This window comes from Saimiri boliviensis, chromosome 12, assembly GCF_048565385.1.
Source record: "Saimiri boliviensis isolate mSaiBol1 chromosome 12, mSaiBol1.pri, whole genome shotgun sequence".
NCBI classification, from domain to species: domain Eukaryota; kingdom Metazoa; phylum Chordata; class Mammalia; order Primates; family Cebidae; genus Saimiri; species Saimiri boliviensis.
The window spans coordinates 12,749,842-12,774,751 of record NC_133460.1 but is presented as its reverse complement, the minus strand read 5'-3'; the positions used below and the strand labels follow the sequence as shown (position 1 = coordinate 12,774,751).

At 51.3% G+C, this 24,910-nt stretch overlaps 1 protein-coding gene across 9 annotated transcripts in view; it reads left to right on the top strand.

Moving 5' to 3' along the window:
• The window catches only part of KATNIP (katanin interacting protein), a 226,564-nt gene that overhangs the window by 152,721 nt on the left and 48,933 nt on the right, over positions 1–24,910 (top strand). For all 9 annotated transcript variants that reach the window (XM_074381905.1, XM_074381899.1, XM_074381900.1 and 6 more), the window contains 2 exons: positions 3,902–4,117; positions 13,229–13,366. In XM_074381905.1, coding sequence (XP_074238006.1) covers positions 3,902–4,117; positions 13,229–13,366 — 354 coding nt within the window. The remainder of the gene's footprint in view (positions 1–3,901; positions 4,118–13,228; positions 13,367–24,910) is intronic.

Here is a 24,910-nt window from a genome sequence, read left to right as displayed (position 1 = left end):
AGGTGTGGCCATTGAGTGTGCCGATGGAGCTAGGACACAAAATACAAAAGGGACCTGTGGCATCAGCCTGGTAGGATTAATGGTGATACCATTTTCCTCCCTCCCTCCTTCCCTCCCTCCCTCCCTCCCTCCCTTCCCCCTTTCCCCCTTCTCCTCTTCCCCCACCCCCCTTCCTTCCTTCCTTCCTTCCTTTGTGCTCTGCTGCCCAGGCTGGAGTGCAGTGGCGCCATCTCGGCTCACTTTAACCTCCGCCTCCCAGGTTCAAGCGATTCTCCTGTCTCAGCCTCCCCAGTAGCTGGGATCACAGGTGTGTGCCACCATGCCCAGCTAATTTTTGTATTTTTAATAGAGGCGGGGTTTCACCATGTTGGCCAGTTTGGTCTCTAACTGCTGGCCTCAAGTGATCTGCCTGGCTCGGCCTTGCACAGAGCTAAGATTATGGGCCTGAGCCACCACACCTGGCCTCTATTTTTGTGTCCTAAAAGGTGTGTGTCCCAGCACGTCCTTCCTGCCCCCACCTTCGCCCAAGCCGTTCTCAGTGTTATTTGGTATGCTGATCACCAATCTTACTACTGGCCGGTGAGGACGTAATGTGAAGTCCTCCCAAAGCCACATATAAAATCCTAAGAGAGCAGAGAGGCCTCTGAGCTGGCTTGGCCCGGACTGGACTTCCAGCTTTGAATCTGGCGCCATCATTTAGAGATTGTGTGACCTTAGACAAACCTCTTAAGCTGTCTGGTCCTGGCACTCAAATAGGGTCAATAATCCATGGCCTACAGGCCACTGTGCGCACGAAACAGGAAAGGTCTCTGAGGGCGCGCGCCTCAGTGCAGGGACAGGACAACGACTATCAGCTACAAGTTCAGCAGCGAGAAAAAGCAAAGCCGTGCTCCCTGCTGCATGGAATAGTTGCTTTATTTGTATTACTTTAATTAATGGATGTGTTTTAGCGACAAGGCCTTGCTCTGTCTCCCAGGCTGGAGTGCAGTGGGTGTGATCATGGCTCACTGCAGCCTTGAACTCCTCGTTAGGTCAGTCCTCCCACTTTAGCCTCCCGAGTAGCTGGGACCACAGCCCCTCCTGCCCAGCACACCTGGCTATTTAAAAACAAATTGTAGAGATGGATCTTTGCTATGTTGCCCAGGCTGGTCGTGAACTCCTGGGCTCAAGCAATCCTCCTGTCTCAGCGTCCCGAAGTGCTGGGATTACCACACCCGGCCAAGTCTCTGTATTACGGGAGACAGAAAATCCAGGGCAAACTGGCTTATACAAGAAAGAGCAGAAAAATGACAGACTCTTTTCATTGAAACATGACACGGAGAGGGCCAGGTGGGGCCTGATCGAGCAGCTCGCACTGTGTCTTTCCTTTCTGTCTACACAGTGGAAAGCTCAGTCCCACCCTGCTCCCTCCTCAGGTTCCCTAAATAGCTAGAATGGTTCTACCTTGCACTCTTGTATCATCAGACTCCACTGTCAGGAGAGAAGCCCATTCCTCCCCAGCTAAATCTGTGATTGGCGTGCTTGCCGTGACCTATACTGGGGTACTTGCCTGTCACTGAGCCACTCCCTCCTGGTGGCCCAGGGGACAGGACACTCAGCTTCCTTAGCCCAGTCAGGCCCCTCCCTGGAGTGGGAAAGGGTCAATCCCCCTATGCTTTATGGCTGAGAAAAGAGAAGGTGTGGCTTCTCCCAAGGAAAATCAAGTGGTCTCAGCAAAAGCAGAGACAATGAGTGAGAGGGGCCAGGAGCCACCCAGCCAGTGTCCCCCTCCCACCGCCAAGCGGGATCCCAAATCAGGCAGTACAGAAGCAGGAGGAGCCACTGAGTAGCAGTAGACAAGGTGTGACACTTGCTTAGTGAGTAGATCCTTCAGCTTTTTCATTTACAAACGCAGCTGAGGAATTTGCACATTTCAGATTGCACTGGGTGGGAGTTCTAGCAGCCCCTCTGAGAGGCAGCCTGCCTCCCACCAACAAGCAAGGTGAACAGGGCCACTTCTTCAGCATCCCCCGGACTGACCACTCACCTGGCCCTGGATTGCTCCTCACAAGCACAAGCTCATTAACCTCCCAGTCCCCTGGAGTCATCCAGGCCAGTTTAGCTTTATCCCTGCCCTGTGTGCCTGGGACTCAGACGCAGGGCAGCAGAGGGCCTGGCTGGGACCTCACATGGCTGTGGAGTAAAAGGAGGAAGCTGTGAGTGTCGAGGGCCTAGCTAATCAAAACAGGCCCTATCTTTCATCCGGGAGCTGTGAGCTGACCTCTCTCCTTCCTCCCCATCTGCATTCCCACCATGTGGCAATCAAGGCCCCTCCAAACACACACGGAGAGCGCTAGCACGTCTCGCTGGCTATTAATTAAAAAAGTAAGTGGGGAACAGTTGCTGTTCATTTGCTCGGCTCCCTGCTCACAGAACCATTGCAGATTACCCGTGCTAATTAACAGAGGGCATGTGCACTCGGGGAATGCACCATTTTGTGAGTGACTGACCCGTGGTGACCAGTGCTGCAGTCGGCCCCGGAGGGCCTCAGGGAGCCATTCCGAAGGGTGGCCATTTATTGATGGCATTCACGCAGGCTCTCAGAGCAGACATCCGCCGCGGGAAGGAGGCAGGCATTAAAATCAATGAAGGAGAGAAACAGAAAGAAACAGACACGTACAGGGCGCACCCAGGGCCCGGGCTCGTGGTGGGGCCTCCTTGGGTATTGATATCTTGTTTAAGGCCTGTGACAGGATTATCATGTAGATGGTGTCATCTCATCTTCCCCAACCAGGCCAAGGGATGTCAAGTGACTTGTCCAAGGCCAGGTGGGCCATGTTACCTACTCTATCAGTCTGCTCAGGCTGCCATAACAAAATGCCACACACTGGGGGGCTTTAATAACAGAGATTTTTCTCACAGTTCTGGAGACTGGAAGTCCAAGATCAGGTGCGGGCAGGTTTGGTTTGTTCTGAGGCCGCTCTCTTGCAAACAGCTGCCTTCCTGCTGTGCTCTCACATGACCTTTTTCTGTGTGTGCATTTCCTGGTGTGACTCACTGTGCATGCAACTTTCCTCTTATAAGGACGCCAATTAGATTGGATTAGCCCTCCCACCAACCCCACAGCCTCATTTTAATTTAATCACCTGTTTGAAGGCCTTGTCTCCAAAGACAGTCGCATTCTGAGGTACTGGAGATTAGGGTTTCAACAGATGAATTTGGAAGGGACAAAATTCAGCCCGTAAACTATTTTTTTTAGACTGGATCTTTCACCCAGCCTGGCATGTAGCGGTGTGAACATGGCTTACTGCAGCCTCAACCTCCTAGGCTCAAGCAATCCTCCTGCCTCAGCCTCCTGTGTAGCTGGTACTACAGGCATGTGTCACTGTGCCCAGCTCATTTTTTTGAAAAATTATTTTGTAAAACCAGGGTCTCACTTTGTTGCTTAAGGCTGATCATGAACTCCTGGCCTCAAGGAATCCTCCCAGTTTGGCCTCCCAACGTGCTGGGATTACAGGCGTGGGCCACTGTGCCCAGCCTCAGCTCGTAACACCTACTCAGTTCAGCAGATGTTATGACAAGCTTCTGGGTCCTGAACACTCGAGTAGTTGGGGAGAGGTGTGAATATTCAGGCAGCATTCAATGCTTTTTGGACATTTTTATTTATTTGTAAAGTCTCAAACAGCACGCTAATAGAGTGCCAGGTACACAGGGACTCTATTTTGAATGCTTTGCGGAATGAACTCATTTAATCATTGTAATAGCCATAGCTAGTGGGTGCCATTCTTATCCTCATAGCACAGATGGAGAGACTGAGACCCTGAAGGTTAACTAACTTTTTGAAGGCAGTGGTTGCACAGATGGAGCCGAATTCAAGCCTGTCATGTCTTAATCCTTTGGTGTTATTTTTCTCTTCTTTAAGGACAAACAGAGAATGAGGGCAGAGGAGATCAAAGATGCCACCTACGTGACCATGGAGATCCTGTCCAACTGGGGCAACTCGTGGTGGGTGGGGCTCACAGAAGTCGAGTTCTTTGATCTGAACGACGCGAAGCTGTATGTGTCGCCCCACGATGTGGATATCCAGAACACAGCCACGCCTGGGGAGCTGGGCCGCCTCGTCAACAGGGACTTAGCTGTGAGTCGTGGGGCGCGGGATTGCTTGTGTTCCCATGCATTTTCTTTGTCCTTGATAAGTCTGAGTTAAGGGTATTAGTGGAGGGAGGGGAAGAAGAGCAAAATCTGGCCAGGCACAGTGGCTCACACCTGTAATCCCAGAACTTTGAGAGGCCAAGGCAGGCAGATCATTTGAGGTCAGGAGTTCAAGACCAGGGTGGGCAACAAGGCAAAACCCTGTCTCTACAAAAAACACACAAAAAATTACCCAGGCTTCATGGCTCATGCCTGTAGTCCCAGCTACTTGGGAGGCTGAGGTGGGAGGATCTCCCGAGCCCAGGGAGGCTGAGGCTGCAGTGAGCTGTGATTGCAACAATGCGCTCCAGCCTGAGCAAGAGAGTGAGACCCTCTTTCCAAAAACAAAAACAAAAATAGTCCAGGCATGGTGGCTCACACCTGTAATCCCAGCACTTTGGGAGGCCAAGGCGGGTGGATCACTTGAGGTCAGGAGTTCGAGACCAGCCTGGCCAACATGGTGAAACCCCATGTCTGCTAATAATACAAAAATTAGCCGGGCATGGTGGTGCATGCCTGTAATCTCAGCTGCTTCAGGAGGCCAAGCCAGGAGAATCGCCTGAACCTGGGAGGCGGAGGTTGTAGTGAGCCAAGATTGTGCCACTGCACTCCAGCCTGGGTGACAGAGTGAGATTCTGTCTCAAAATAAATAAATAAATAAATAAAATCTACCAGGGTTGTTCATTTGGGCAAAGTTGGGGAGGAGCCTGAGGGAGCGGTACTGGCAGAGGCCCCCGACACTCTCTCCCGAAGCTGTTTCCCAGCCGCTGTTCTGTGGGGTTTTCTTAGGGGAGCCAACTCACCTGCTCTTTTATGCACCTTGCAGTTCTCCACAGTCACCACCAAACTCTGGACCTCAGGGGTCATTAAGGTCAATGCATGTTCTTCGTGGTTGAAGAAACTACAGCTTGGAGAAGGGCAGTGACTTGGCCAAGGTCACACAGCTGGAAGGTCGTGGAGCCAAGTTCACATCAGGCAGCCCGGGCCAGGACCCTTGCCCACACCCTCTCAGGACCCTGCTGCCCTGAGGTTGTTAGGGGCACACTCCACAAATGTTGAGTGTATATTTCCTTTAAATATCCAACAGAGCCAGGTACAGTGGCTCATGCCTGTAATCACAGCAGTTTGGGAGGCCAAGATGGGCAGATCACCTGAGGCCAGGAGTTTGAGACAAGCCTGGCCCACATGGTGAAACCTTGTCTCTACTAAAAATACCAAAATTAGCCAGTGTCAGGGTGCACACCTGTAGTCCCAGCTACTTGGGAGGCTGAGGCAAGAGAATCGCTGGAATCTAGGAGGGGAGGTTGCAGTGAGCCAAGATTGTGCCACTACACTCCAGCCTGAGTGACAGAGCAGGACTCTGGCTCAGTAAACAAACGCAAACAACAGAATTTACAAAAAAGAAGATTGGGGAGGGTCCTGGCGTCTTTCCTTCCTGCTGCTTACAAGCTGGGCACAAGAAGCTGTGAGCTCAACTGAGCCAGAATAGCCAGCCACATCGTCTTTGCTATGCTGGGCCTTAGCATCATTCATAATTATCTCCTGGGAGACCTGGGAAGATGACGCTGTTATTACATGATCATAGCTCACTGCAACCTCGAACCCCTGGGCTCAAGCTGTCCTCCTGCCTCGGCCTCCTAAATAGCTGGGACTACAGGCACACAGTACTACATCTGGCTAATTTTGTAAATGTTCTGATAGAGCCTAGGTTTCACTATATTGCCCGGGCTGGTCTTAAACTCCTGGCCTCAAGCAGTCCTCCCTCCTTGGCCTCCCAAAGTGCTGGGATTATAGGCGTGAGCCACCATGCCCAGCCTTTGCTGTTATTGTAGTTATTATTAATAGTATTAATACCATTGAGAAGTAGTTAGTGTTATTCCCATTTTAAAGAAGAGGAAACAGAAAAAGCGGTCTTTGAAATTTCCGGTTCTGGAGACCCAGATTCTGGTCTTGACTCTGGCCTGGGACAACTTACCTGCCTTCTCTGAGAGTAGATTTTTCTGCCTGCTAAAAAATGGGAGATTGGGTCAATCATCTGTTAGGCTTCTTCGAGTTCCAGCAGCAGAAGCAGAATCTAGCTCAGTTAGCACATTTTTAAACAGTAAACATGTTTCAGGTCTTTTGAGTAGCTAGTGTACTCACTGCCACGCAGGCCAGGAGAGGACGGGCCTTGTGGGAAAGGGGGTTTCAGGGAGTGTCCCGGAATGCTGGCCGCCAAGGGTGTGGTCTTCCTTCGGGGGTGGGCGATGAACAGGAGGATGTGAGGTTCTTCTGGAAAGATTCTCCTCTTGGACTTGAGGTTCTGGGGAGATCATGCTGTCCTACTTAGAATTGCCTGATTTGACCTTCGTGTGAGTGGTCACTTCCATGACACCCCAAACCATGACTTACTTACGTCCTAAACTGGGTCATGACTCAAGGTTGTGGGCTGCTTTCAGGAAAGGGAACAAAATGAGAAGGGGAGATGGAGAAAAGCTTAGAGCTTCATTCACTTTGTTCAGACAGCAGCCATTTATTGAGACACCTCGCGACTCTCTGCTGGAAACAGTCTCAGGAGAGGAAGGCTGATGGACCAGCCTAACTAAGGCAGGGCACCTTGATGCCACTTCCACCAACATGCCCCAGCAGGGCAGGAAGGGATTCTCCCTGAAGGAGTTCACGATTGCTTAGGAAAGGTGTCGTATATGTCATAAATAAAGATAAAAATAAAAGAATTCAAGATCGCCACTAAAACAAAGGCAGGCTGGTTGCTAGATAGTCAAGAAGCAGCAACTGTACCCAGGGTTGGACTGGGGAGGTCTGAGTCCCCTTCTAGATCAGTGCTCTGTGATCTCAACCCTCGAAAGACAGTCCCTTGGCTGTGGGTAATGGCTGCCCGGGTGTTGTGGCCTGGCCTGACCATGCTCTGCCTCCAGATTCAAGTCTGTAGGCTCCCGTGCTTGCTGCTGGGACCTGGTCCACCCTCCCCACCTCTCCCCTGCCCCCCTTTTGCAGAAAGCAATGGTGTCTTGAAAGCCTGCTCTCCAGAACAGAGCGCACCAGGGGCGATAAAAAGCATCATTGGATTTGATGGGGACCAATTCTGATGATTGCCCTCCCTTTCTTCTGTGCATCGGAGGCTGGGGCGCTTTGCCATGTGATGGCGCATGGTTTTGGTGGATTTGAGGTTTTTATTTTTTGGCCCTGTGATTGGGACATGAGGCAGCTGTGTCCACCCGGGCTGCTGGGGCTCTGGGCTCATCTGCAGGAAGGCTGGATTCCCCCTACTTCCCTGATGAGGGGCTTCCCTCATCCTGGGTCCCAGGCCCGGGGCTACAGGAACACAGTGCCTCTCAGAACCGTCCAATTGCACCGGCGTGTGCCAGCCACAGCCTGGTGCGTGGCCTCATTTAACCCTCACATGAACCTTGGGATGACTCTCCCCCTTTTATCAATGAGGAGAAACAAGAGGAAGAGGAAGTGAGGAAGGGGCACCTGCCCCAGGCCATGCAGCATAACTGATGGAGCCCATCTGACAGCTGAGGTATCTGGAAGCGGAGGCTGGGTTTGAAAGAGAAAATGCTTCAGTGGAGGTGAATTGGGGTATTCAGAAGATGTGAGAGTGCCCCAGCCTCTGCGGAAATTCCTCCCTCTGTGCCCTCACCATCTCTCTCACTGGCTGCATCTCAGCCCAAGGCCTCAGAGGACTCCAGATTTGTACACCTAGCCCTGCCTGCTCCTCTTGAGTTCCTGATATGAATGGCAGCTTCCTGCTTGACATCTTTTGGCTCTCTCCCAGCCATCTCAGACTTCGTTAGTATTATTAGTTTTTTAGAGACAGGGTCTTGCTCTGTTGCCCAGGCTGGTGAATGGGGATGCAATCACAGCTAACTAAAAACATATGTTCATTTAAAAACAATTTGTGCATGCGTGTTCACAGCAGCATTCTCCGTAATAGCCCAAAGTGGTAGAAACAGCCAGATGTACATCAATGGATGAATAAAGAAAACATACTATTTCTACAAAATGGAATATTATTCAGCTCTAAAAAGGGACAAAGTATTGCTACATGATACAACCTGGATGAACGTTGAAAACATTATGTCAAGTGAAAGAAGCCGGACACAGAAGGCTGTATAGTATATAATTCCATTTATATGTAATGTCCAGAATAGGCACATCTGAAGATAAAAAGTAGGTTAGTCATTGCCAGAGGCCAGGAGGAGGCAGGCATGGGGAGAGACTGCTAATGAAGTGTGGATCTTTTGGGGGTGGTGGTGAAAATGTACTGGAAGGAAATAGTGGTAACCTTGTGAATATACAAAAGCACCACTGAACTGAATGTTAAAATGGCAAATTTTATGCTATATGAATTATATCTCAATTAAAAAAGAAAAAAAAGGACAGAGAAATGTCATACGCCATTCCCCAGCTTTCCCCAGTGATAAATTTTATGTAACTGTAGTACATTAACAAAACCAGACCTTGACATTGGGATAACGTACGGACCTTCAGACTCACTTGTGTGTACGTGTATATAGTTCTATGCGGTTTTATCACGTATGTAGATTTCTTTCTAAAGACACAGACATTGAGATACAGACCAGTTCCATCAAACCAAGGAGCTCCCTTGGGCTCCTTCTGCACAGCCACACTTCCCCATGCCCAGTCCTGACGAGAAACCACCAATCTGTACCTCTACATACTTTTGTGGTTTCAAGAATGCTATGTAAATGCAGTCATACCATTTATTTAGCATTTATGTCACTACCAAAGTTGGTAGCCTTTCTGAGACTCACTTTTTTTACTCAGCGTAATGCCCTTGCCATCCTTCCAGATTTTTGTGAGTGTCAGTTGTTTGTTCCTTTTTAATGCAGTGGTTTATTAAATTGGAGCTACTTCGGAGGGCAGTGCAATATCTCCCTGCGGGTTGCTATTCAGTGTGATGCTCACGCCGGAGTTAAAAAGGCACCTTTGGTTTAGGAGTTACCTCCTCAGAGAAGCCTTCTCTAACCATCCATTTGAAAGTAGCTGTTCCATGAGCCATGAATAATTCTCTCTTATTTTTTTTCCTAGAATGTGTCCCTGCTTGATTTTATTTCTTGGAAACATTACCTGTTTGCCTTCCCTCAGAGCACAGAGCTGCTAGGGCTTGGCGGGTCAGGTTTCCCTGCTCAGCGTCGGCCCCCCAGGAGGGACCCTGCACGGTGTGTCTTGGGCAAGTTATGGAGTAGATGTGTCAGTGCCTGCGCCCACCCCTCGCCCTAGCACCTCAGGGAACACTGACTGCTTTTCTGCATGGCAGCATTGAGATTTCTTTCTTGGAGGATTATTTTTGTGGCCTCCAGGGCCCACTTTGCCTCCCATGCAGAGAGAAATTGAGGGCCCCCCCACCCCCACCCCAGAGCAGCACTCAACCAACATTGGTGGGAGCTGGGGTATTTATACCCCCGGGGGTATAAATACCCCAGCTCCCACGCCCCATAGGTGCAGTCACTCTGAGGCCTGTTCCACCCTGGCTCCCAGATTCCCCGGGGGGGAATTCAGCTTCAGCTGCCCACCTTCCCTGCCTTGTCTGGCCTCCCCACCCTCCCACTGGTATTTTCTGCCCTGTCTAAATAAACTACTTACACGTGGATCCTTGCCTCAGGGTCTGCTTCTGGGGGACGCCTGAGACCGAATGAATTAATGCATGAAAAATGGAGGTTTGGATCCTCACTCCACCACGTGGGCGCTGAGCAACCTTAGGCAATCCCTCCCCTCGCTGAACCTTGGTCTGTTTTTGTCAGTAGCACCTGCGTTACAGCAATGCCTACCTCCTGGGGTTTCCACAGAACCAAGGGCGGTAACAGCAGCGTGAAGGTGCCCAAGGTCCCATTCTGCCGTCTTCCTTACCCCCAGGACGGGGAGGGAGGAGCTGCAGATGCTCTGCCTCCTGCCCTGGCACCAAGGGGTTTGCCCAGCATGTGCTAGGTCAGCCCTGGGCAACTTCCCATCAGCCTTTCTCTCCAAGATCCTGTCTGTGGAGAGGAAACATCAGAAGGCTGGGTAGCTAATGAGACCCAGAGTTATCCGCAGGTTAATGTTCTTTGACTCTGAACGCCACACTTCCCACTCTGCCCTCCTGTTATTCCTCCCGCTGACAGAAGTGTGAAGGGAAATCAATTACAGTCCCCCTCGCCCACATCTAAGGGTCAGCCATCAGTCTCTTCCTTTGTCAGGCAGCCACAGTGCCCCATTTGAGGCCCCCACTCAGCAAAGGAATGTGACTCCCCCTCTGGATTTGGGGATGTGGTTTCCTGACCCCTCACAGCTGCCCAGAGCACTGCAAGTTCTTGTCGAGCTGGAGAAACTTGCCAGAATAAGTCAGAACCCCTTGAACTCATCGTTCCTTCTTAACAAAAGCCTCCTCCTCCCTCCTGAAAGGCACCATTGTCTCCGAAACAAGCCCCCCTTGTCCTCCACGGCAGCTGGCGCCTGGGCCTCCCATCTCCTGGGGGCCTATAAAACCCCAGATCAGCCAATCCTCCCTCCCTGGCTCCGTCAAGTGGCAGGCACGTTCCTGGTGAATGTTGAGATGTTCTCAAATGCGGGGTGATGCCCCTTTGAGATAAAAAGGGACAACTTAGCCAGTGTCAGGCCCACAGAGGTTACTTATTGGCAGATGGGACTTGCTGCTGCTACTGCTTGGCCCCTAAGCAAGGACCACAGACTCAGTGCCTGCAGGGGTCAGGCAGAGGCTTGAGAGGGAATTGAGGTGGATGAGAAACAGTAGGGAGTGGTGGGACGTGGGAGCCCTGGGGAACAGCAGGTTTTAGGGTGGCACACTTGGCTCCAGGCAACGGCCATTAGGGCCCCAGAGCTGCCATTTCTTCTGAGTCTGCAGAGGGGTCAGAAACTTGGCTATTGGGAGAAATCTCCTCCCCACCTTTTTTTTGAGACGGAGTCTCACTCTGTCATCCAGTCTGGAGTGCAGTGGCGCGATGTTGGCTCACTGCAACCTCTACCTTCCAGGTTCAAGCAATCCTCCTGCCTCAGCCTCCCGAGTAGCTGGAATTACAGGCATGTGCCACCACATTCAGCTAAATTTTGTATTTTTTTTTTTTTAGTAGAGTCGGGGTTTTACCACATTGACCAGGCTGGTCTCGAGCGCTTGCCCTCAAATGATCTGCTCACCTTGACCTCCCAAAGTGCTGGGACTACAGGCATGAGTCGCTGCACCTGGCCCCCATTTTTTTTTTCTTAGAAACAGGATCTCACTATGTTGCCCAGGCTAGAGTGCAGTGGTACCAAACTCCTGGGTTCAAGCAACCCTCCCACCTCAGCCTCCTGAGAGTAGCCAGGACTATAGGCAAACACTACCATACCCTGCTAATTTTTTAAAATTTTTTGTAGATTCAAGGTCTCTCTGTATTGCTTGGGCTGGTCCCTAACTCCTGGCTTCAAGGATCCTCCTGCCTCAGCCTCCCAAATCACTGGGATTAAAGGCATGAGCCACTGTATCTCTCTGAATTGCCCCATTTTTAAATGTTGACAGTCAATTTGTCTTTGCTTTTTTTTTTTTTTTCACATTGCATTAACCAAACAAATACTTCTGCAAGGCAGATCCACCTTAGTCTCTTCTCTTTATTTTTTTGAGACAGAGTCTTGCTCTGTCACCAGGCTGGAGTTCAGTGGCACAATCTCAGCTCACTGCAACCTCCACCTCTCGGGTTCAAGTGATTCTCCTGTCTCAGCCTCCCTAGTAGCTGGAATGATAGGCACGCACCACCATACCTGGCTAATTTTCATATTTTTAGTAGAGACGGGGTTTTGACATGTTGGCCAGGCTGGTCTCGAACTCCTGACCTCAGGTGATCCACCCACTTAGCCTCCCAGAGTTCTGGGATTACATACTAGAGCCACTGCACCCAGGCCTGTAGTCTCTTCTTAATGCTTTAATGAAAGGGCAGATATTAGGAGGCATATTCCATGTATGCATTTACTTATTTATTACACAAAGGATTTTTTGTTTTGTTTTGTTTTGTTTTGCATCTGCCATGTGCTAACTGGGCTGGATGCTAAGGGTTCTGGAATGAACTAGACATGACCCCTTCCCTTGAGCTCACGGCTGAATGGGGGCATGACATAGACGTGAAAAGAGATGATCGGGGACACCGAGGTAGGTGCCACGCTTGGGGACTGCAAGGAGCCATGGGCACCTGGATTTAGCTGAACTCCCCAGGATGAGAAGGTTAGGGAGAGAACTGCAAGCAAGCAGAGGCCCAGTCTGTGCCAAGGCACCAGGTTGAGCCAGCGTGGACACTTTTGGGAGCAGCTGTGAGTTTTCTTCCAACAGAGAGTGAATAGGTATTGCCGAAAGCCAAGAAGGGGCGGCTGGGGCTGAGCAAAGTGCCCTGGTGTGGCTTTTCCCATCTGCACCCAAAGCATTCACGACATTCAGTTTTGTCCGTGTGAATGAGAATGACAGCCAGGCGTCCCTGTTCTCCTGCCCCTGGGGCCTCCGTCGGACGGAGACTGCAAACCGAGGCCCCCAAGCTTGGAAATGCTGAAAGGAACAGAATAAATCCCAGAGCTCGGTTCCCTGGCCCTGGCCCAACGAACGCTCCAGCCAGTGGCTTGCTTTCTTTTCTATTTAAAATTTTTTAAAATTCGGCAGGGTTTTACAAAAGAAAATCAAAGGCTCTGTTTGCCAGGTTAATCAAATAGCTTCCCGTCCTTCTATCTAGTGTCTTTCCCCTCCCCCAGCTCTCCTCAAAGCCGATTAAGTTGATTAAAATAAAGCCCGCTGCATTTTAAATTCCATCTGGTTGGCATATCAGAGGGGTCCTTATGGCAGCTTTGTGCGGGGGCGGGAGGGGGGACGGGGGACGGGGTCAGCAGTCTGCTGTGACGTGCTGTCCAGGCGGGGTGATCTGAGTCCCCGGCCTGGGTGATGGCAAATGAGGTGGCCTGGCTGCCTGCCCTGAGACCTCGCCAGGCCTCTCCTGGTTTCTGTGAGCCAAAGCACCACTGCCATTTTACTTTGGGGAGAGGCAGAAATGTGCCTAATGACTTCCCTTTCTTGCTGGCCTTCTAGGGCAAGAAAGACTCCTCCCTGTGGACCTGCCCCTTCCGCTCACCACTCCAGCTGTTTTTTGTTATTCGAAATACAAGGCAGCTGAGGGACTTCGGTCTGGCCAAGATCAAGGTTCGGAATTACTGGACGGCTGATGGCGTAAGTAACAGGCGCTGGTTCCCCACCGGGCACTGGGTTGATGGAAGCGCTTAGCAGTTCGCCAATAGCCTGGTTCCTAAAGTTGCAAAATGGATACACGGAGGCCCTGCTGCCCTGTGTGCGCAGCAATAGCCTGCTGGAGGTTCACACTGCATTCTTACAGCCCCCACAGAGCTTCCAGCTCTGGGGTTGGGAGGTGGTTATCAGGGCCCCCTTGGGGGAACTGGAAAAATACAAGCCGAGACTCAGTGTGACAGATAAGGAAACAGAGACACAGAGAGGTTATGTAACTTGCCCCAAGTCACACAGCCAGTCAGTGTGAGAGTGAGAGTGTGAACCCCTGCGTCGGACTCCAGGCTTGTTTTCTTAGCCATCACTTTTCAAATGTTAATTTGCAATGACTCATCTGCAGGATCTTGCTAAAAGGCAGGTTCTAATTCGGCAGGTCTGGGGCAGGGCCTGGGATTCTGCAGCTCCCAGGTGCCCAGTCTTTCTGTTGCTCTTAACCTCTGGCTGTTGTACCCCTCTGGTTCTGTTGTTTGTTTTTTTAAAGACTAGTCAAGTACGGTAATGAGAAGGGGCGATAGACTAGATAAAGGAGTTAGATCTGTAACTGACTGTGGTCAATTGAGAAACTTGCTACCTTTGGACCCACCCTCTCCAATTGCAGGATCCGTGCCCTCCTACCCTGATGCTCCCGACTGCGCCCACACCCTGTCCTTCCTTCTCTGGGCTGTTTTTCGTGCACTCATAGTTCCATCAGAGAACTAAATACTGAGGAAGGGCAGGAACTCACTTGGCCTATCTGCCCTCGTACGGTCGGCATAGGGGGAAAGAGTTGTACTTTCAAATCTGTAAGGGAAGCGGTAGTTCAGGTGAGGTGATAAATGGGAACGGAGCCTCACCTTCAGTCTTGCTAGAGACATGAGGGAGTCGGGGCACTACGGTAGACTGGTGAGCCCGTGCCCTAGGGAAAGGGAAGCCACTTTAAGCGTTGCTTTGTAGAATACCAGCCAATTCTGCTACCTCTTCCCAGCATGCCCAGTGAGCTGGGTATCTGAGTTTTGATATGAGCCTTCCTTATTTGTAAATGTCAGTAGCTAATTTAGGTTCTTTTTAAACCACCACACAATTCAAACAAAACTCGTCTTTGGGCTGGAACTAGCCTGCCCCAGACTGTGTGGAGTGTGGAGAAAGGGTTCCCACCTCAGGCTGGGAGAGATCAGGGAAGGTTCTTGAAGAAACACACACCTGAGCTGCAATGGCAAGACACAGAGGCAGTCAGCCGAGGCAGGAAAGGAGACAGTGTGTCCTGGGTGGAGGCCCGGCTTGTTCACAGGCATGGAGGCACAAAGGAACACACCCTCTTAATCGCTGTCACTTGCACTGCGCCCAGCCCTCCAGTCTGTCTCCAGCAGCCACCAGGGAGATCCAATCACATGTCTCTGCTGCTTCAAACCCTCAGAGCCTCTCCTTGGCCCAGAGCATCAAGGTCAACCCCCTGAGTGTGACATCAGAGCCTCCTAATCCCCTCGTGCCCGGCCCTGGCTCTCTCCTGTCAATACCTGGCCTTTGCACAGTGCCCTCCAAGATGCAGGCTGCCCTGGCTTTCCACTGCCCACCATGATAGTGATACCTTCATCCCTGCCTCCACATCCCTATCTCACTCAACTCACAATGCCCGTCTCTGCCTCATATTCCTGGAAACGCAGATGTCACTTTCTCCAGGAAGCCGACCCTGCCCCCTGCCCCCTGCCCCCTGCCCCTTGCACACCTCTGGGACCTCATGAGTGTGTTCCACCATCTCCTGTCCGGAATTTACGGCTGCTTTTCCAGGGCACCATGGACCCCTTGAGAGTAGGACCTGAGTCATCTCCACCCCAGCTCTAGTGAAAGGAGAAATACATGGTTGATGAATGAATGAATGAATGAATGAGCACCTTTTCCCAGTAGTCCATAAGCAGTCATATTATCCTTGTTGATATCTGGATGAGAGGATAGGCGAGGCTAGGTGGCTTGCAGGACACCACACGGCTGGTTGGAGGCAGAGCTGGGAACCTAGTGCTGGAGAGGCAGTCCTCCCTCTCCTGCCCTCCCTCCATCCCATCCTCCCTTCCTGAGCTTCTTCCCGCGAGTTCTGCCACCCACCAGCTGTCCATCCATCTAGTGATCATATCCCAAGCACCTGTCAGTTGTGAGGCACCTGGAATCTGGAAACCAACAGGCCGGGCAGCCCTGGCTGGCTGTGTGTACGCACAGTGCTGCCCAGAGCTTTCTCTGATTTCTGATCTTTGAGGGTTTTTTTTTTTTTTTTTCCTAAACACCTGAAGTTTAAACTTGAGAAAAAGAAGTCCAAGCCACTGGGATCAGTGAGGAAATTTCTCTGGGCATGTCAGCCTCCCCTTCTCCACTTGCCAGCCCTGGGCTCTCGAGGGTACAGAGGCTGACCCCTTAGATCCTGGAATGCAGCCCCAGCCCACGTAGCCACAGCACACTGTGAGCATCTGGGGCCGGGTCCGCTCATCCCAAGTCCCACTCAGTACTTCCTGGCAGGTGACCGTCGGCACCCTCTTCTGGAATGGGCAGCGGAACAGTGATGGCTGCCCGCACCTGTGCCCTGCAGCTTGGCCCTGTCACTGTATATATATCTCAGGGCAAGGAAAGCAGATTTTATGTGCAGGATTACAACAAAGATAAGCTTCATCCCTTTTGCCCAGGGCTTGCTTTTCTTCTTTAACCTTTGTTCAGCCTTCCTTGTGCTTATAGAATTGTTTAAAAAGGCACAGGGTATTAAGAATCCCTCAGGGGCACGGGGTGTCGTCGCGAGTGCTTGGGGAGCTAGCTGTTGGCCGTGGGGATTCGAGAGCTGAGGTCTTTCCACACCCAGGGTGGAGTGCGGAGGACTGCGGTTCCTGCCAGGGCATCGCTTATGTAACACACACCCATCTGTTGCCAGAATTTGCCAGGAGCAGGAAAGCTCAAACACACGCAGCTGCAGGTTGGTTTGATTTAATATTCTCCAGAGGATGCTATTACTGTGTGTTTTAGAGGAGATAAAATGAGAGTTTATAGGAAATATAGCTTGGCCTGGTAGACATGGCTTGTTAATACAGTGTTTTGTGTATAAGAATCTGAAGAAGAAAAGTTAAATTCGGGAAGCGAATCCAACCCGGGCTTATTTAGAATGGAAGAAAGGAAGGGACTAGAAAAAGGGAGTCTCTTTTATTGGGAAATGTGCGGCCTGTAAAATCCTCATGCTAGCATTTATGGGCTCTGTTCCCCATCACTAGTTGATACTGTAAGTGTCAGCTGGCCCAGAGGAGAGGGATGGGAGAGGCAGAGTGAGGATGTGGAGGCTCACCGCCACCACGGCAGTGAGCAGAAGGCAGCTCACAGACGTCTCTACTTGTGACAGCTGTCACTTATTGAATGCCTCAGGAGGTAGCAGGCACGCATGAGGCACCCCGTGGGCACTCAGTAAATATGTGATGCATAAACAAATAACTGAACAAATGAATCATCTCAATTAATGCCCAGTGATCCCATGAGGCAGGTGGTGGTGTTTCCCATCATATAGTTGAAGAAGCCAGAACTTAGGACAGTGAGATCCCACATAGCAAATAGACTGTGTCTCTTTTGCCAACTCTGCTGGGAAACAGCTTGCTGGAGTGCTGTCCTGAGAAAGATCTGGAACCTTCTTTCTGGTTCATGGAGGAAAGGGTGCGATGATTGATCGGTGACGTCTGCTGTGGGCTCAGGAGGATGTGATAATATGTGTGTCACGTCTTTTGGTGTTCCCCAGATGAAGTGACTTGCCCGGCTAGCAAGTTGTAAGACACAAAGCCGGGGAGGGGGATTTGAGGTCCGCTTGTTCTTTCTCTGGTTTTTCACAGCACTGCTTCTCCTGCAGAGTGGCATCTGCCGGGAGAAAGAAACCAATAGCCTCCCGTCTCTAGTAGGTGATAACTCACCCAGAAAGTGGGCTTCCAGCGGCTCCCCATGGCCCATCTGTTTGCCTTTATAACAGTCATATTAGTTATATGTGACAGGACAGCTAGGCGCACTGTCCCCATCATCACCCACAGCGTCACCACACAGGTGCCGCCTACAGCCTGGTCATGCCAGGGAGTAAGACAGCAGCGAGCATCCAGGCAGGATGGCCAGGGTGTAGATTATATTCAGAGAGGCACTCATTACATTGTTTTTCAATAAATGAATGCTGCAGTGCATTTCCCCAGGGGCATATTTCTGTGACACGTCATGTGGTCTAGGCCAGGGGTCCCCGGCCCCCAGGCCACCGGCTGGTACCAGTCTGTCAGGACCAGGCCACACAGCAGGATTCTCAGGCATGGGAACCCTATTGAGACCCGCACATGGGAAGGATCTAGGTTGCACGCTCCTTATGAGAATCTAATGCCTGATGATCTGAGGTGGAACAGTTTCATCCTGAAACCATCCCCACCCCTCCCACCGGCCATGGAAAAATTGTCTTCCGCAAAACCAGTCCCTGTGCCCAAAAGGCTGGGACCCCTGACATAGGCCACTGCTGCTTGTAGCACTTTCCCTGATGATGGAAACGTCCTGTACCTGCCCTGTAGGGTACACAACCACCAGACACAGGTGGCCGTTGAGGACTTTGCAAGTGGCTGGTGCACTGAGACCCTGACTGCCCTTTACATTTTGATTCATGGATTTTAATTTGAAGTAGCCACACGTGGCTGGTGACTACCTAGGGGACTGCGTAAGTCTCGGGGCTGAGGATGCAGTGGTGAACAAATAGACAAGGCCTGTCCCTTCTGTTGGGGAGGGGACAGGAAACAAGGACACAACAAATAACATTGCAGGTCACGCTGAGTGTTCCGAAGACAATAAAACAGGACGAGGAGTGAGGGCCACGGGGAGGAGGAGGCTGGGCCACCCCGAGCCAGGTGGCCAGAGGCCTTCCCCCAGCCCAGTGATGACCAGGAGTAGCTGTGGGGCATGAATATTCCCCGCAGGGCACAGCAGGAGCAAAGGCCCTGAGGCAGGAGTTCGAGGACTGTGGTTTCACCTAGTGGCTGGAGCATGAGGACCAAGAAGTGTCCAGGGAGGTCCCAGAGGGAGACGGGGACCAAATCCTGCGGGCCAGCAGGTTTGCATTTGATTCAGAGACAAGCAGAACATAGTGTGGTCGGAGCCAGCCCACCTGAGACTGTGTGGCCTTGGCCAGGCTACCTCACATCTCTATAGCTCAGCTTTCTCTGAAGCATGGGATATTGTCCAGTGAATGTGTGTCAAGTGCTCTGAATCATTCCTGGCCTCCTGCCCTCTCTACAGGGCTCAGCTATTAGTGTCATCACCGGAGGCTTGTGAGCAGGGTGACGTGATCTGATGGAGGATATTTTTTTTTTCTAGACATTCTCTCTCTGTTGCCCAGGCTGGAGTATAGTGGCGTGATCATAGCTCACTGCAACCTGGGCTCAAGCGGTCCCCCGACCTCAGCCTCCCAAGTCGCTGGGACTCCAGGGGTACATACCACACACAGCTCATTTTTTATTTTTTGTGAAGATAGGCTGGTTTCAAACTCTTGGCCTCCGGTCATTCTCCTGCCTCAGCTTCCCTAAGTGTTGGGATTATAGGCGTGAGCCACCACGCCCGGTCTTGATTGAGAAATTTAAAACACTACTCTGCTTGACGTGGAGAATGGATCAGGGGCAGAGGGAGCCCAGAGAGGAGGCTCAAGCCTTAGTCTCGCTAAGAACTGTCTAGCTAAAGATGGTGGTAGCTTGGATGAGGGTGTCAGTGCTTTTGGGGTGTAACAATATTTGGATTTGCACCAATGTCTTTTTCTTGGAAGAAGTTTTCAACTAAATGCAAAAGTGAAGAGATTAGTTCAGTAATGAGGCATGTATCCATCACCGGCTTCAGTAATTCTCAACACTCTGCTATTGTTTCACATATTCCCCTAACATTTTAAAGTAAATTGTGGCTATCACACTATTTCACTCATAAATTCTTCAGTATGCATCTCTAACAAAAAAGGTGTTTATTTTTCTGTAACCTTGATGCCACTATCGTGCCTGGCCATAATTAATTATCATGCTCTGATACCCACTTCCTATTTCAACATTCCTAATTCTCTCAGAATTGTTTCTTTTACACTTGGCTAGTTTGGATCCTCATACAAACCAAGACCAGACGTGGCAGTGACTTGGAAGTCAAAGATGTAACCTTCATTGGGTCACCTGAGTCAGTGCAGACTGACGGCTCTGCCCCATGGCAGGGTCTGGGCACCATGGTGCTGGGGAAGTATGGCGGGCATCTTAGCAGGGCAACTGGTGGAAAGGGGACCGACTGCACTGCATGGGAAGCTTCCTGAGCTGTGGACCTCAGGCTTGGTCGAGGCCACTGCCAGTGACCAGAAGGCACTTTCCGTTGGGTGGGATGCAGTGAGCAGTCTGTGGGCAGAGTAATCACTCAGGTAGGTACAGGTACGGTAGCCGTGAGAGCGTCAGCTTCAAGTGGGTCCCTAGCCAGCAGGGGAAGGAGAGGTGAACAGAGAATTCAGCCTTTATGTGTTTATATATTTAGAGACAGAGTCTCACGTTGTTACCCAGGCTGGAGTGCAGTGGCACGATCTCAGCTCACCGCAAACTCCACCCTCCCGGATTTAAGCAATTCTCCTGCGTCAACTTCTCGAGTAGCTGGGACTTCGGGCACGAGCCACCATGCCCAGCTAATTTTCATATTTTTAATAGAGACGGGTTTTACAATGTTGGCCAGGCTGGTCTTGGACTCCTGACCCCAGCGATCCACCTGCCTCTGCTCCCAAAGTGCTGGGACTTACAGACGTGAGCCACTGGGCCCAGCCAAATTCAGCCTTTAAAGAGTGGCCCCACAACAACATAGGGATTCAGAGCCAGGGTCTACTCCTAGCAAGAATGAAAGTAGACACAGAGCCGGCCTGGAAGCTGAGACCCACGTTCTGTGCTGCGCAGACCAGGTGGGCAGGCTGCAGCAGGAAGCGGGCAGACACCTGGGCAGGAGAGGGCTGTTCACCCAGGTCTAGGTGCTGACTGACGCAGCAGGAGACATCACAGACCACCTGGAGGGTAGAGCTTTTCACCTGCCTCCTGCCAGCCTTGGCCGGGACTGATTCAGTAGCTGAGCCTGCTGATTGGAGTTCTCAGTAGCAGGGCTATTTTATCAGTCAGGATTCTCTTGGTAGCAAAGGGCAGAAAACCCAATTAAAATTGGGTTAAGCACAAAATAGAAGTCTTTGGCTTCTGTAACAGAAGTCGCTGGGTGGCTGGCTTTAGGTATGGTGGCATCCGGGAGTTCACGTGATGTCATCAGGAATCTGCCCCCATTCATCTCTTACCTCTCTTCTCCTCTGTGCTGGCCTCATCCTCAGGTTCCATGTGGGAGCCTCCAGTCGCGTCAGGTTCATGTTTATTACATCAGTCCCCGCAGGAGGAGACTGCCCTCATAGAAGCCGCAATCTAGCGCCCATTGGTCAGGCCTGCGCTGCTCCCTGGGGTGGGCCCACATTATCCACATGAGGTGAGATTAAGAGAAGGCTGGATCTTCAATGGGAAATTGAAATGCTGCCTCCCAAAGAAGGAAAAATCACCAGGGAAGATAGAAAATCATACCCAACCTAGGTCCTTTTTCTTGTTCTCTGAGAACATAGGAGTCACATGCTGTTGAATTTATTCATCAGCTCCCAAACTTAAACCTTACTTGACACTTAACCACAGATCAAAGCTGCAGGCCTGACCACTGGATCGCTATGCCTGGCCTTTCTTACTGCAAATGCACGCTACTCCCACTCGGCACACCCAAACCCTCCCCATCTGTCCACCCACGCCAGGCTTCCTTCTCCACTTCCTTTTTCTGTCCGCGCCAGCTCTTGGCTCACGACTTTGATCCTCTGACTTCCCTTTGCCCCTCACTGTCAGGCATCTCTAAATCCTACCAGTTCTATTTCCAAAACCAGTCTCCTTCCCAATCCAGCTCGCCCTTCCCCTTCTGCCTGTTGCTGCACGCCTCATTCCCGTGTGTCCCCATCCTCCCCTCCACTGCTTATGGGCTCAGCCCCTCCTCTCATCAGCAGAGGTGTGTCAGTTGCCCCAAGCCCAGGCATTGTGCTGGGAATTAGCACTGACACGCTGCCCACCCTTGCAAGCTCATGGGCAGGGGAGGCCCAGGGACCCTGCAGTGAAGGGGACGAATGCCAGGCCTCCCAGCTGCAGAATGCCTCAGGGGAGCAGCCATGGCCACTGCCGTCACGTGCCTCCCAGAGCATCCTGGGAAGAAGGCTGGACACAGAGGCTGTGCCCCGGTGACAGATGGAGCTCACAGGTAGCGTTCCGCTGGATCACGTGATGTTTTCCAAATTCTTTGAATTAATGGCCATCATTTTAAAATTGGGAGGTTTCGCATGAAAATATGAAGTTCTAGGCCAGGCGCGGTGGCTCAAGCCTGTAATCCCAGCACTTTGGGAGGCCGAGGCGGGTGGATCATGAGGTCAAGAGATCGAGACCATCCTTGTCAACATGGTGAAACCCCGTCTCTACTAAAAATACAAAAAATTAGCTGGGCGTGGTGGCGCATGCCTGTAATCCCAGCTACTCAGGAGGCTGAGGCAGGAGAATTGTTTGAACCCAGGAGGCGGAGGTTGCGGGGAGCCGAGATCGCGCCATTGCACTCCCGCCTGGGTAACACGAGCGAAACTCCGTCTCAAAAAAAAAAAAAAAAAAAAAAAAGAAAAGAAAAGAAAAGAAAATATGAAGTTGAAGTTCTTTTGCTTTTCTTGAGAAACTAGAAGATGCCACATTTCCACCTGGAAGCTTCAGTGGAGCTGAGTCATGGCGACACAGTGGTCCTTTCACCCCATTGCCTGTCCCATTTGCGGGACTTGCCCGGACTCTGAATGAGTTTGCATTGGTGACTTCTTCCACTTCCTGACCCCAGAATCTGGCTGGCTGGCTCCTTCATGCTCACACAGCTTTGACCTCCCACTGGCCCCCATAAAACCCTTCTTTCTTGTCTGCCTTAGTTCCTGCCATCCCCAGAGCCTGGAATACCTGACCCTGTCTTGTTACAAACCTGCCTTTCAAAACATTCAGGTTCTGCTTAAGCCTGACTTCACCCCAAGCCTCTCCATCCCCCTAAGCCTGCCTTAGGCCCCTTCTGGGGGTCTCCAGCCACACCTTTCCTAGCACCAAGTCCCTGCTCCCTGAGGGTGTTCCTTAGGGTCCTGAGTTTCTGATGCACAAGGAGGCACCCCTGGCCAAATCCACCCTGCAGATGCATTTCATTTGGTCCTCACAGTGTTTACAGCTTACAAATTGTCTGATGACAACATTTAGAAATTGGCTTTTGAGGGCCTGGGAATATTCCCTCTCTTTCACCCACTGGCTGGAGCTGAGTGGTCCCTGCTTCCTCTGGACTTGCTGCGGTGCCACTAGCATTTGAGTATGTGATCCCTTCACCTGCAGCTGGTTGTGACCTCTTCAAGATGAATACCCTGGCTGGCTTCCTTTGCATCCCACACAGGCCACGATACCCCCCAAAAACCCCCATACAGTATGGGATACATTGAATAAAATTGCAAGAATTGCATGCCAGGGCTTCACCCCAAACTTAGCAGAGTTTTGTCCTCAGAGTACATGGGGTTCCTCCTGTGCGTGCTGCCAACCTCTGCCAGAAACAGGGGGACTGCTGCACTGGGCTCTGCAGGAGCAGTGTCTCTGAGCCATGCCAGCCAGAGCAGCCAGCCTTAACGGGTCTACACATTTAGGTGCGGTACATTAGCTACAAGACATGAGGGTAGCTCGTGTTTCTTGCATATGTGGCAAGCGGTATTTAAAGCACTTTACATAAATCAGCTCATTTATTCTGCACCACAGTCTTATGAGACAGTTACTAGCTCCATGTTATGGATGGGGAAACTGAGACACAGAAAGGCAGAGGAACTTGCTGGCAGCCCCATGGCTACTAGGCAGTCTGGTGCCCACTTCACAGCCCTGCCTTTTTTTTTTTTTTTTGAGATGGAGTCTTGCTTTGTTGCCCAGCCGGAGTGCAGTGACGCGATCTTGGCTTACTGCCACCTCCACCTCCCAGGTTCAAGTGATTCTCCTGCCTCACTCTTCTGAGTAGCTGGGACTACAGGCATGCACCCCTACACCTGGCAACATTTTTTTGTATTTTCAGTAGAGATGGGGTTTCACTATGTTGACCAGGCTGGTCTCAAACTCCTGACCTCAGGTAATCTGCCCACCTCAGCCTCCCAAAATGCTGGGATTATAGGCATGAGCCACCGCGTCCAGCATAGCCCTGTCTTTCTATAGAGTGACTATTGTCACTGGAGAGCTAGGCCCCGCAGGAGGGCAGCCACCATTCAACATGTTAGTGCCAACCTGGCATTACAACACAGCCTACATTTTTCAAGAGAGGCCAGAAATGCACCATGTTATCCTGAAGCTCCAATTTGTAAGCATTACTAGTAATTCTGAAATGTTCAGTGAGCTAAACGAGCATGGTTCCAGCCAGAGGACCACCAATGTGTGACCTAATCAGATCCCGTCCATGTTTGTCATCCTGAGTCTGTGATGCTGGGTGGGGCACACCATGGTCTTCCCAGGGTGTGGCATATGGTAGGTGTTTGTTCAGTGTCTCAGTGTCTTACCGTCTTCTTCTGCCCCTTCAAGGAAATTAAATTTCACATCACAAAGAATGGTTTTCATTGGCCTCCCTCCCAAGGGACATGTAACAGACCATGAAGGTCACTCCCCAGTGAAACCAGAACTCCCTGTAAGTTTAGTTCCCAGAGCAAGCCCTCAAGACAGACAGGAATAGCCCTTTCCCCGGTCCTTGCAGGTCTGGCCTCTTGGGGAGGACAGGAAGATGGGTGGCCATGTCATGGAAGCTGGGCATCCCACTGGGAAAGCTAAGATGGCCCACCTTGTGACTGTGCTAGACTAGATGGTGTCCCCATCACCCACCACTTCTTTAAAGGAAGGCGTCTGGGGACGCTTGGCTAAGCAGTAGGTGCAGAGAGCCAGGTTGCAAGCCCAACCCTGGAAGCCCAGAGGAAGACTCAAGTCAACTGGAGTCAGGAAGGAGAGGGAGTCAGGGAGGACCCAGGACTCCCTGGAGGAATCAGCCCTGGAGCCAGGCCCTGAAGTGTGCGTGGCAGCTCTCTGGATGACAGCATCTCACCCCCAGTAGCTCTCCATACCTCGATAGACCTACAGGTGGGATAAAAACAGTGAGTCCGGCCTGTAATCCCAGCACTTTGGAAGGCCGAGGCGGGTGGATCACAAGGTCGAGAGATCGAGACCATCCTGGTCAACAAGGTGAAACCCCGTCTCTACTAAAAATACAAAAAATTAGCTGGGCATGGTAGTGCGTGCCTGTAATCCCAGCTACTCAGGAGGCTGAGGCAGGAGAATTGCCTGAACCCAGGAGGCGGAGGTTGCGGTGAGCCGAGATCGCGCCATTGCACTCCAGCCTGGGTAACAAGAGCGAAACTCCGTCTCAAAAAAAAAAAAAAACAGT